The sequence below is a fragment of the Bombus pyrosoma genome, linkage group LG14 (genome assembly GCF_014825855.1).
Source record: "Bombus pyrosoma isolate SC7728 linkage group LG14, ASM1482585v1, whole genome shotgun sequence".
NCBI classification, from domain to species: domain Eukaryota; kingdom Metazoa; phylum Arthropoda; class Insecta; order Hymenoptera; family Apidae; genus Bombus; species Bombus pyrosoma.
Window position 1 is genome coordinate 4,582,693 of NC_057783.1, and position 12,731 is coordinate 4,595,423.

At 32.8% G+C, this 12,731-nt stretch overlaps 2 protein-coding genes and 2 non-coding genes across 10 annotated transcripts in view; 2 read left to right on the forward strand and 2 right to left on the reverse strand.

Moving 5' to 3' along the window:
* Window positions 1-4,878, reverse strand: part of LOC122574788 (general transcriptional corepressor trfA) — a 133,079-nt gene extending 128,201 nt beyond the window's left edge. Inside the window, exon 1 of the mRNA XM_043742806.1 lies at window positions 4,843-4,878. The gene's annotated coding sequence lies outside the window, so the exon portion shown is untranslated. The remainder of the gene's footprint in view (window positions 1-4,842) is intronic.
* The window catches only part of LOC122574787 (NAD kinase-like), a 26,182-nt gene continuing 13,451 nt past the window's right edge, over window positions 1-12,731 (forward strand). The window contains exons 1-2 of one of the 7 annotated variants that reach the window (XM_043742799.1): window positions 1-276; window positions 2,143-2,196. In XM_043742799.1, coding sequence (XP_043598734.1) covers window positions 164-276; window positions 2,143-2,196 — 167 coding nt within the window. In that variant the 5' untranslated portion in view covers window positions 1-163. Of the gene's footprint in view, window positions 277-2,142; window positions 2,197-5,168; window positions 5,281-9,474; window positions 10,201-10,240; window positions 11,704-12,731 lie in introns of those variants that run through there. The other 6 variants (XM_043742796.1, XM_043742798.1, XM_043742800.1 and 3 more) reach the window with 6 other exon arrangements.
* Trnag-ccc lies at window positions 5,856-5,926 on the reverse strand. Its single transcript has one exon. It is a non-coding gene; the product is annotated as a tRNA-Gly (tRNA).
* Window positions 11,986-12,057, forward strand: Trnae-cuc. The gene has a single exon. It is a non-coding gene; the product is annotated as a tRNA-Glu (tRNA).

Consider the following 12,731-nt stretch of genomic DNA (forward strand, 5'->3'; position numbering starts at 1 on the left):
TACGCGACGAGACATCTCTTGGTGTGGTTCTCGCAACTAGATCCTCTGCTGATTCATAGTGCATCCGTCAACGTTGTTTTTCCAATCAAATACACCACACCAATAATTATTTTTCACGGTGATAGAATATACAGTAGAAGGAAAAGAAAGAAAGCCGAACAGGATGAATGAGAGAGATCTACAGTTGGCTAGAGCAATGGTGGATCTTGAGTTGGATGAAAATGCTCCGAAAAAAACGATTGTCATCAAGATGCACGATAAACAGCAAACGTTCAGGTAGTGTTCGTATCAATATCTTGTTAAACTAACCAATTAATATTCTGTTAAAATAATTGACGCAAGATTAAAGAAAAATGGTTTGATTGTAAATTACGATTATGTGTTGATTGGTGAACTTTAATCAATTCAAGAACGATCTATGATTTAGGATCGATAAGTTGTTCCAATTATGGAATATCATTTAAATTTCATGAATCGTGTGCGAATCTACGTCACCGATTATAATGCGCGTTGTTTGTTACACGTATTAACTCGCGTATCGTAATAGTATTTGATCTTTGTCGCGAGTATAATTAATAGAAGCGGCTGGCCAAAAATAAATTGGCACTCACGTCTATCGGGTGCGCAAAGAGCGCGCCTGTAGTAGACACGTTAAAAATAAGAGACACGCTCATTGATTGTGAGGCACGGCCGTGACATCCATGGACACGAAATTTCCTTACAGTTGGTGTAAAAGTCAAGGCCAAAGAATGCTCAAACTCGCTACGATATCGATTAATTTGTATTAAGCATTAGGTCACAATGTGGGGCTGACTTTATTTTCAAAATGTTATTGTGGTGTAATGCTCAGCATTCTTATCTCTCAAACAATTGACTCGGGTTCGATTCCTAACCGTCTCTCGCCCATGATTTATTTTTTCCTTTCTTCCAGTATTATTATTCAAACGAAATCCACAAGAGAAACTCGTGATAACCACCCATATTTCTAGCTTTTGTAAGAATATTAGCCAATATTCAATGAATACATTCAACCAAGTTCAAAATTGTCTTTTTATTTGGTTTTAGATTTTTATTTACTTTTTATTTTGTTTGTAAATATGTGATTTTGTGAGTATCTTGAACATTTAAAAGATGATGGCCTTTATAAATAGACTGAGGACTTCAATACAAGTTTATATTTGTATTATTATTAATATACAATTAAAGAAATGAGACTCAATCAGAGGTTTATTTCACTTACTAAATATTGAATAGTTTACTTTGAATATACTTTTGTACACACTCTCAGATATATGCATGAATATCTTCACTCTAATTACGAGGCTAATATTATATAATATTATCCCGCATAAATATTGGTTTATTGGTTTTCCATGAAAATTTGTAAATTTAGATCTAATTATCCTCATTTCGAATATTTCATATTAACATACATCCTTTTAGTCATTAACTGGCTTTAAAATCAGAAAACCAATAAAAGACTTATTATGTCTTTTATCTGTAATCTTCAAATATGACAGAAAAATCACAACAAAGATGTTTATCTTCTATCAAAGATCTTAATTTCTTTTCTTTTTTTTTTTTTTTATAGTCCTAATACTTTCTATGTACTACAAGCTTAGATCGAAACCTTTCACAGAAATGAATTAATTGATCTAGGCCAAGGCCCGAAACGGACCTTGTCATTCTTATTTGTAACAACGCTCTCTATTTTGGAATAGTGCATACAATGGAAAGCTACATATAAATGCACGCACATCGTGATCGTAATATTAGAATTATCATATTATTGATATCCAATTAATGTCTAACCAGCGCTCAATCAATAGTTTATCAACAAATGATATACACACTTGTTAATGATCCACAGCCTAATTTCAAACTTTAATGAGATCTCCTATATTATTAGCAGACGGAGTGAATTACATGAATCATTTTTATGCCTATTTTAATATTAATGTTTCTAACCTTCCTTGTATGTATACATTATCTACTTGTTGTTCTCGTACAAATACAAAATTTCTATGATTCAGTTTTGAAACAGCTGACACTGAAAGTTCCTCAAAATGTTAAGAATTTGATACACGTTACTTAACTAATCTATTCTTCACTGATATCTAACCATTTCTCTTTCTCTTGAAGCAATACGCGGTGCGAGTTAACAGTCGATTACTTGGAGGCAGTGGAACCGCGAAGGTAACGCAGATTTCTACTTTTTAACATTCTTGTCCTTGTAACTAGCGCCATCAGCATGAGTCCTTGTATGATCTTTTGCGTTTTTTGTGTTCTGCAATATCTCAAACGAGATATATGTGTAACGTACCGTTTATGTACAGTGATGTGCAAAATTTTTCGGCCAGACAGATTTTTCACTTTATATTCCAAAAGCAATATTTTAAATTCTGCTAGAATCCAAATGGGTCCAATATCTGTCAGCAAAAAGATAAAGAAACGTAATTAATATTATTTTACTATACAAGTATTGGTATTCTTTTTACTCACCATGTCTTTATACGAAATATTAATCAATATTCTTTTATCTATTGTTTTTGCAATATAAAATAAAAAATCTGTCCTATCTGAAACTCATATCATGACACTGTATACATTTACAATGTTTGAGTTTTTGCTTGGAATGCACATCCATTCCTCTTGTTCCTGTTTTCATAAAGAAGTAAGCTTTCTCGTAACACACACGAGAACGCTTCCTAACCCAAATTGCTTCCCTTCCTCCTTCGGCATTCTGCACGATGTTACTTCAATATTTCTATAATTTAATGCACGGAATTTGTTTCGTCTGTTATTGTACATGTGCTTTCTAATTAGTTCTAGATTAGTTCTAGATACGTTATAGTAGTTTCTTTATCGAATTGTTTATGCCTGTTTGTTTATTAAATACGATCACATTATTTGCTAAATACTCGGAAGCATAGTGTAGCTTTTCATAACTGGCGTGACCGTTTTAAAAAAGAAACTAGCTTTCGATCGACCGAATGTTGCAAATTAACCTTGAGCCTTAGAAGGAACTTTCTCGCAGTGCAATTGACACGCGCTGAGGATACTGGTTTCCAAGCGTTCGAGAACAAGTTAGTCCTGTCGGATCAAGAAAGTTAATCCGATTCATAGTCGTTCTAGCCGCTTTCATTTACGACCATCGACGTCAAACGTGGTTCAAAGATCATATTCTTCGTTACGATTCCTCGTTATAACTAAAACAACGTTTAATCAACTAGGAACAATAGTTTAATGCATAAAGAGTTTCACTTTCATCTAGAATAGGTGAACATTTAATTAACCCTTAAACCCATTGTATTATTATTTGACAATATACATATGTATATTTCTTAATATTATTATAATAGCTATTATAATAGTTGATGTAAATTAAAATTCTTTGTGTTATTACAGTAACTGTTATAATATAATAGTTGATGAGACTGTGAACCACCTATTGAAAAAAAAAGTTGCCAATATTTTTAAGTATCTCATTATACAAACATGAGAATATGCATTTACGTGTTAGAATTTACAAACTCGAGGAAGCAAATATTTAAGTGAATAACCTGTAATATCTCGCAAATGTCGATTAAAGAATGTTGAATAAATAATGCGTCTGCTTCTATATAAAAAGTTATTCGAAGAATGTGAATGATTACCACGTAACTCATCCAAGCATGGTAACTTGCATGCAGGATCGAGATCGCGGTCGATCTGCCTATATTTGTCAATACTCCACTATCATTTTCAAGATCATAATGTCATTGTCGCCATTCGGCGATAATATTTTCTTTTCGTCAGTTTATGTGTACTTGAGTGGCTAAACGATGATTTCCTTTTCTCCATAATTGTTATAAACAAAGGTTTATAGAGAAGTAAATCGACTAGTAGCTAATTATCGGTAACTTTCATTAGCGATAGATAAACTTTTATCTTATTAGCCGAGGTTATCGCTCTGTAAAGATTTTTCACATCGTGCATCAAGTAAGAAGATACTCAAAAAGCAGATCGACAATTTTGTTGCAAAAAAAAAAAAAAAAAAAAAAATACAGATTCATCTCACTTATTCTCAGTTTATCTTGTATAATTCAATTAATATCATTAGTGAAATGTTGCAAGTTACATGTCTCGAATTAGTAATGCCAATCGATTTTCTTAGATAATTGGAACAAGCCTAGTAATATTTATTGGAAAATTATGAAATCAATAATCTACTATATGACTTGTCAATTTACCAATATTATTAATTACACAATTATTGTGCAAGATTTAATCCAACAGAATAATCTTGATCATCGTTTAGCGCAATATAACCACACGAAAACTCCTAACAGAATTAAGAAAGTCCATCGAATGATCTTTGATAACGTACTAAAATAAGACAAAGCATGAAATCTGATAAGACTAACAATAAGCCTATTGTCAGATTGGAAGCTTTGTTTATTAGCTAGATAAAAATACTCGTGACTAGGTCAGATTTTTTAACCTGTTCACTGTTAGTTCGCTTGTCGCCTAACATTTACAAAAGCTTTCATAATTATGAAATTAAAAATTGCAATATGACTTCATTTTTTGGAACCAAATTCTAGACAGTCCTTAGGTGATTGAATTTCTACCGAGTGAATTCGTTTATCTGAACATGAACTATTACTATATTACTCAGATTATACGAATTAATTATCTTAGTAAAGACAGAAACAATTTCAGTTAGGTCAGTATTACAAGTGTAAATATGACATAATTAATTTCCTATAAAAACAAAAGTACGTGTTAAAAGATAAGGTATCTCTAAATAAAGAAATTATCATTTAAATGACGAGTTAATTCCTTTATAACGATACTCACATTGTAATATAAAATTATGTCTTCCTTCGAGAATACGTTCGAGCTAATATGGCAAGACTATGACTAATTCATAGTTGCTTTGAACTTATATATCACGTGTTCAATTTGTGGAAAGATAAGGAAACTGTGAGTAAATTTGGAGGGGACGGCGGCTTGGGAATTCAGAATCCTCAGGTCATTCAAAAATCACGACGCGCTGGTAAAGCACACGAACACGATTTGTTTTTATTAATGTTCGTTGGGTTATCGCTAAGGTTCCGTCTTATCATTGGAAATTTTTGTTTTTCTTCTCTGTCCAGCAAAACGCCGATCGAAAGTGTACGTTGTCGAGTCGTTTCAGTATAGTGGTACCCGTTATATAGTGATGCAACGTAGTGGCAGTGTGCTGAGTAGGGCGGTTTTGCTCAAACGATATTCAAGTATCGATAAAATTATCAGGTATGGTACTGTTATCGGTAATAAAACAAATCCTCCAAGTTAACCGGGCTATTGCGGATAAAATTTCATGTCGAATTACCATGATAACGACGATCAAAGTATTTTCAGTTAATCCGCAAAAGTTAACCAATGTAAAATGGTAGAATATGTTTGCGTTAAATGTGGCATTAAAATATAGAAATACGAATTTAACTGGCAAGTGTAGTGATATAAGATATGAAATACTGGTTAAAACTTTTTGAAAATGAAATTGATAACAGTCGTCGTTTTTACTCTAAAAATTATATTCGAATATTTTCGCTTAAAATCTGACGTTAGAACATAGAAGTGATAAAAGTGATAGTAGTAAGTGTAGTAGTGATAAAAGATATGCAATATTTTAAATTTTAACATTAGAACGTAGAAATATGGATTTAAATGGCAAGTGTAGTGGTACAAATTGTCAAGTAATTTTCTTTTAAGAAAAGATTAATATGTCATGGTTTTAATGCATTAAATTATTTATATATAAGAAATACTGAAAGCACATATGTGTATTTCTTTAGAAATATTTTTCTAAAGAAAAAAATAAATTCTGCACTGCCCGGGAATCGAACCCGGGTCGCAAGAATGGGAATCCTGCATGATACCACTACACCAACAGTGCTACTTGCAAAGCGTAGATTACTTTAGTGAAGATGAGTTTATGAAATTCCAAGTATTTTTATACTATTATATTTAAAAATTCTAGAATTACAAAATAATTATATAAACATTAGCAATAACCTTTCATCGTTTTATATGGAGAATCCTTGCTCAAGTTTGTATATACTGTATTATATATATAAGTATGTATAAAATCTGATGTAGTAAAGTACTACATATATGCAGTTGCAAAAAATTATTAATATAGATAAAGCTTAAAACATGTAAGAATTTTTGAAAACATACAAAATTAGAAAATACAAAAACAATCAGAACTATGCTCTCGCTTATACAGCAGGACATATTGAATATTAATTCTACTCTATGTCAGAGAATTGTACAGTATAATATTGAATTTATTAATTCTTATTTTTATGATATACTAAAATTTTAATGTATATAAAATTTAAAATAAATAATTTCCCCTCACATTAAATTTTGATTTTGATTACACAGAAATTTGATTATGTGAACAATATATATCATTTTTATTTCTACTGTACCTCAAAATTCATCCCAATTTTATTTCATTCGGTTTCATTTTTTATAACATATTTTCCTTCAATTGTGAGCGATGTCATTCGTTAAATTTGCATAATTTTCCACTTTCCTGCTCATCGTGGCAATTTAACTGGGGGAAACGCGATGATCGCTTGTACGTTCGTTTCCACTTGCTCGCCACTTTTAGCGTGTTTCTAAAAGGACATAACCTCACTGTTAACCACAATATCATCCTCAAGCCACAAGTTTTGTATTCCTCCGCGAGAAAGTATTTTAATAAAGTAAAAGTAAAAGTAAAATAATAAGTCTGAGCATTATCTTCCTGTGGAAAGCGCTCGTCCGTTAGATCTTATAGAAATATCGCAGCCAGATTTTTTCTTGAACATGTAGAGTAGTAAAGAAGGTTATGTTTAACAACAAAATAACAAACCATAATTCTCTGACTCAGTATCTCACAATTCTCAATATTTTCTCTTTTTATTTTTCAAGTGATTCTGTTAACCACTCAATGATTCACACGGTACAAAAGCTATATTTAAGAACGAAACTCCCAATTCTTTAAAATTTTCTCTCTTCAGTTTTCGAGTAGTTCTATTATCCACTCTGTGATTCACGCAGAATAAAAGCTAAATTTATAAATAAAATGGAAATGGTAACTTTTAGTATACATAGATCCCGAGTTTCTCAAACTTCTCTCTGTTTGACTTTCAAATGGCACTATTACCTATTCGACGATTCACATAGAACCCTCTTCCTTGCTGACACCATAAATCTATTTTAATTTACGCGCCTCAGTCGTCACACATAAACAAACCAGCATAAACAATTCAATTCTCATTCCTTCAATCCTCTGTCGTTCCTCATTTACACGAATTTTCATTTCCACCAATATAATCATGGTAATCGTGCTTCATTACAGTGTTAATGAAATATCAAAATATTGTATATGCTATACAACATTATACTTATATGCTTTCTATGTAATAAGTGTTCAAATATCTTCATAAGTCACTGTGTGTGTCAAAAATATCTATCTTTATCTAAAATATCTTAACAGAAAGCAACATATCATAAAAAGCATAAATTATTATTTTTAGTCGCATATCGAGAAAAAAGTGGAAATAATGGTACGGCCCTGATGAGACTCTTGTTTCTCCACGGGACACTTCACTCTGTTTCTCGCCCCATCGGTTTTGCAACGGCGGCACTGGCGGCCGCAATAAATTTTGATCACTTTCATACCATAATTGCATTACACGCAACTGGTTTACAGTTATGCCTTACGACCTGCTTGTTATATATATTCTCGCAGAACGTACCACTGTTTATTATGCAATCGATGAAGCATCGAATGGAGCGCCTCGTATTCGCGAGAAATATTTTCTTCGCGATGGAGCTTTACTGACATATACACCGTGGATTTTGAATCCTTGCTACGAGCGAAGTCAAGGAAATTTTACAGCTCAAGATAAGACAAAAACTAAAAATATCAAGATTGCGTCGTAGGCTTCATTTTCAAGAAAATCAAAATTGAAGGCTTGCCAAGTAGTTATACGTGGTTTTGCTTACTTCCAAAGTAGATCGAAATGAATGATCGACAGGAAGTTATTCTTTGTGTGGAAACAAGTGCAACGTATCGAATAAACTTTTCTTTTATTTTCTCGTGTCTCCTTAAATTTAAGCCCACGGTATACACATATTTTAGTCTATTCGCAACCGTCTGACAGAATAGGCGACAGAAATAAACAGCATTGTACTTACGAAGTCGACGACCGGAAGTCGACTACGGTTTTTCTTATCAAGATATAACGCCGCAAGGAAAACGGGCGAGGAAAAAAACAATGGACATGAGAGGAAAGAGGATTTCATTCTTGGAGGACTGTCTTTCTATCTAAAGATATATAAAATTAACCATTGTAGAATTGGTTAATATGATGTGATTCTTTGTTAAACAAAAAATGAATAGAATTGATCGTTGAAAAGTGAAAATAGATAAAATTGATCGTTGAAGAATAAAATTAGACATCATACATACGTGTAAATATCTATTATTAACACGATGAATCAAAAGTCGGATATCCTAGTAGATTTTAGAAAGAATAATAAAAATAGGTCGAGTTCAATTCGATTTAGACTGTCGAGCAGCTGTAAGGTCTCTTTGAAAATGAACCAGTTAATCGTTCGTTCGCCTTTCATTGTCGCTTTTACAACGATTAGCGACTAGCTTAACTTAGTGCCGAGACTACCATGAAAGGAACCTTTCTTCTTTCAAGCATTTCTCTTTTAACAAAGGGAGAACAAAGGGATATGTCGTGAAAAGGGTATCTAAGTGCATATGTTATCTGAAAGTACCAGAAACCCATATGGAACGCAGGCGCAAAGCAACAAGTATGTACATATGAACTCGGAATCTTTGAAAACAAATTAACTTGAATTTCACGAGAAAATCTCACTCTGATAATAACCAATAATTAAACAAAATTAAATACATTATGTACTATATACTCTTTGACATATGTTAAATAGCAAATTGGTGAAATATCACATACAATAAGATCTTTGTTTATTAATGTAAGAAGTGCAGTTTAGAGGCTTTTTTGAACTTAAAATTATACAATACGATTATACTACGCTGCTACTATCACCAAAATGTTCTAATGTACTCAATACGGTCTGCTATTCGCTAGGGTCCGTTGCGAAAACGCAAGGGCCTTGTTGCCAGATCAATGAATGAAAACACCTCCGTTCTCCTTTTCCCGTTATCTTAAACTTTTGTACATAGTATGTAGAATATTCCAACCTGGTGTATCCTTTCCAGATATATACAATATCCAGATATATACGGAATCCATATATATACACTAATATACACTATTATATATACACTATACAGAATATATACATATATACTAATCCATATTTTGTTGACAACGAACATTATAAAATTTTAAAGCTTTACGAAGAAACGCAAAATATGAATACAATGAAGTAGAATAAATGGAAATTTCGGCGATCCTCTTTCGAAAGATCCTGTTGAAAGGTTTTGGACAAGGTTTACTAAATTTGCCACTAATAGTGATCATCCCTAATTAACAACATGCACTGAATCGTTCTGGAAATTTATTGCGGATGGAAACTCAGCGAGGAAGTGTACAATCATGGAATAAAATAATGAACTGTTTTAGCAATTATGATCAAATGTTCATCTATCTAATTAATGTTCAATGTATCGTAATACAGGTGCCTTTCGTTAAAGATTTGGAAGTTGCTAAAACTTTGCAATCGTAGAATGATGTTACAGCAAATGCTGATGGCCACGATCGAACACACTTCCATCGCCACTTCCCCTACATGTTTTTTATTGTGTATTGCGTATACATTCAGATAGTTGGTGCAGATTGGTGGGGACGTGTGTGAGTTAGAAAGCCGTAAGTGCCTTTCAGAGGCTGTAGCCAGTACAGTCTTGGTTGCTCAGTGAAATCGGAACAGTCGTCGATCGAGATACGCTCGTTACTGTATACCGTATACACTTACGCGATCGTTTCATTCACCAGAATGAGAATTCCGGCTTCCAGACCTCGTTTCTATACGACGCGTTCGATTTCTATCAAAATGTCTCGCTAGGAAGCACTGTTATTTGCGAACTAGCTCGATGTATCTCAAACGAGCAAAGACGCTCGCGCAAACATTTCTTTACTCGTGACGATACGTTTAAAAGCTAGAATTCCCGGCCTTGTAAGTATGCTTTCTCTTTTAAAAATAGTTGTGTGTAATTTCGCGATTTGAACGATCGACGAGCGACTTTGTGCGATAAAGGAAAATTCTCTTGAAAAATTGACCGATTTCTCGTCGCAATCCATGTAAATTTCGATACCAAATTGGAGACAATTTAAAATAGGATATTCTTGTCTGTTTGAGCGATCGATCCCTAATTGCGATTGACATAACCATCGATATTAAATTAAATTAACTATATTAGTGATAAACTATATTAGTGATCTGAAGATTGCTAATTACGACCTACGTGTATACGTAATTATTACAATTTTTGTTACCAAAATGAATACTATGCATATATTTTATTTTCATATTTACACACATCCATCAGAATATACATTTGCATAAAAGTTTGAGATCTACATATAACCTTCGGTACGACAATAAATTATAAAATAAAGTATCGTTATATATTACATAACACTTATAACATCTTTTTGCTGTTACTATATTGCCGGTTTAGAAAACGGATTGTTACCAAAAGAATAAACTGAAGCAGACGTTTTAACAAATTGTAAATCAAAACGATGAATAATACAAATAAGTGCAATCTTTCTGAACTACAAGAAGTAGGTTCTCATCATGTTGAAATGAAGACAAATAAGTAGAATTGAATCTTTTATGGAAATTGTGCCAAAAGAAAAAATTGTTAGCTTATTATATTTGAAAAAATAGTCATTCGTTTGAACGTTGAAAATTGTGCAAATTGCACGTCAAGTATAAAAGATGGAGGCGAACTTACAAGCGACAAGTGGGAATTGCGCAACGCTTGCAAAGTTTCATTTGCATAAGCGTGCAAGTATTATCAACTAAACTCAATCTAACAAATTTTTTCCTTATTCCAACTCGCTCTTTGTTAAGTCTAAGCTGGCATAATAATCTTCTTCGTTGCGCAAACGAAAAAAGAAAGAAAGCGGTGCCTCATAGGGTGTTCGAAAGTGGCGCGTTAATCAAGTGTCACGTGATAGGTAGTTGATTAATATTGGAGATCCGTCATGGTCGATCGCGTGTGACAAAAATCGTCAAAGGTGTTTACGACTTCGTAAAAGTCACTGTAAAATTTGTACCAAACGCTATAAAACAAAGGAACGTAAAAATAATTTAAAAATTAAAACTATTAAAGTGTTGAATATGTGCGTGAAACCATTAAATGTTTGATTTGTGTAAATGTGTTGGTCCGACGCGAAAACGTTTAGACTGGCAAATTATTGAAAATATGCGATAAGATCCATGATTCAGCACGAAGTTACTAAAACTAATCGAGAAAAAAGATGTTGCAAGGGTAATAAACATGGTGGGAGATAAACAGAGACGTCGAAGTGTGAGCGAAATGCTCGATTGGCGATGTGTCGTCAGGAATAAAGGGGACGATATGGACGATACATGCATGAACGTGCCCTTCCTCGAGGACTACGACAAGGATACGAAAATGCGTCGCAGGAAACGTTCCGGTACTTGGCCGTGAGTAAATTACTTTACGACCCTTTGAAAGATTGGAATGGAAAAATAATTCCTTCTTGGATTGCTATAATTTAATGAAGAATGATAAATACGCGAGAATGATAAATTTAATAAAAAATTGATAAATATGAGACTTACTTTTAGGGTAAAATTTGAATAGTGATAGTGAACTAGTGATTAATTGATTGTAAACAATTTAATTACAATTAACCGATTAAAGTATATAAAATAATGAATTAGGATCTCCTTAAATTTCGAAAATTCTTATAGACAAGTATGAAATCCGGTATGGTCTAGTGGCTAGGATACCTGGCTCTCACCCAGGAGGCTCGGGTTCGATTCCCGGTACCGGAAATTTAATTTTCTTTTTGGCTATTTAATATTTTAATCTTAGGTTTATATAAAAGGCAAATTTTAAACAATGGAGAATTAAATTAATTAGAATAATTTTTTGTTATATATAATTATGTATATGAAGCGAGCGTGAATTTCGTTGGAAAGGAAATGAAAAGTAAACCGAATGGTATAGCGCGACTATCACGAAACCTGTACATATACAGCTGTTCAATTTCGTAATTAAACTGGGACCTCGCGTAATCCGATTCCAATTCGTGCGAAACTTGAGCGAAGTTTGCTTGCTCAACATTCTTGTTAGTCAGGGACACTTCATCGCGACGCCCGTGCAAACTGACTATACATTTTGTCGAATAATCGATGAGTACGGTCTGGAAAAAGTAAAAAAGTATTAAGCAACAATTACAGATATATTTACGGTTACTGTGTAATGTCATAAATTTTCAAGAAAAAGGTTGTAGTGTATTTATCATGAATCGAAAATGAAAAACAGATTACATTAACGTAAATTGACTAAAAAAAGTTGTGAATGACATTCACAATTTATGTCAATGTAAATTTTTCTGTTAATGAAGTAATACGTATAATATAATGCAACTGATTTAATACTCCATTTGATTATCTGTTTTGCTTCGTTTTTGTTAACTTCACATTGTCATTTTCATACTCGAAAT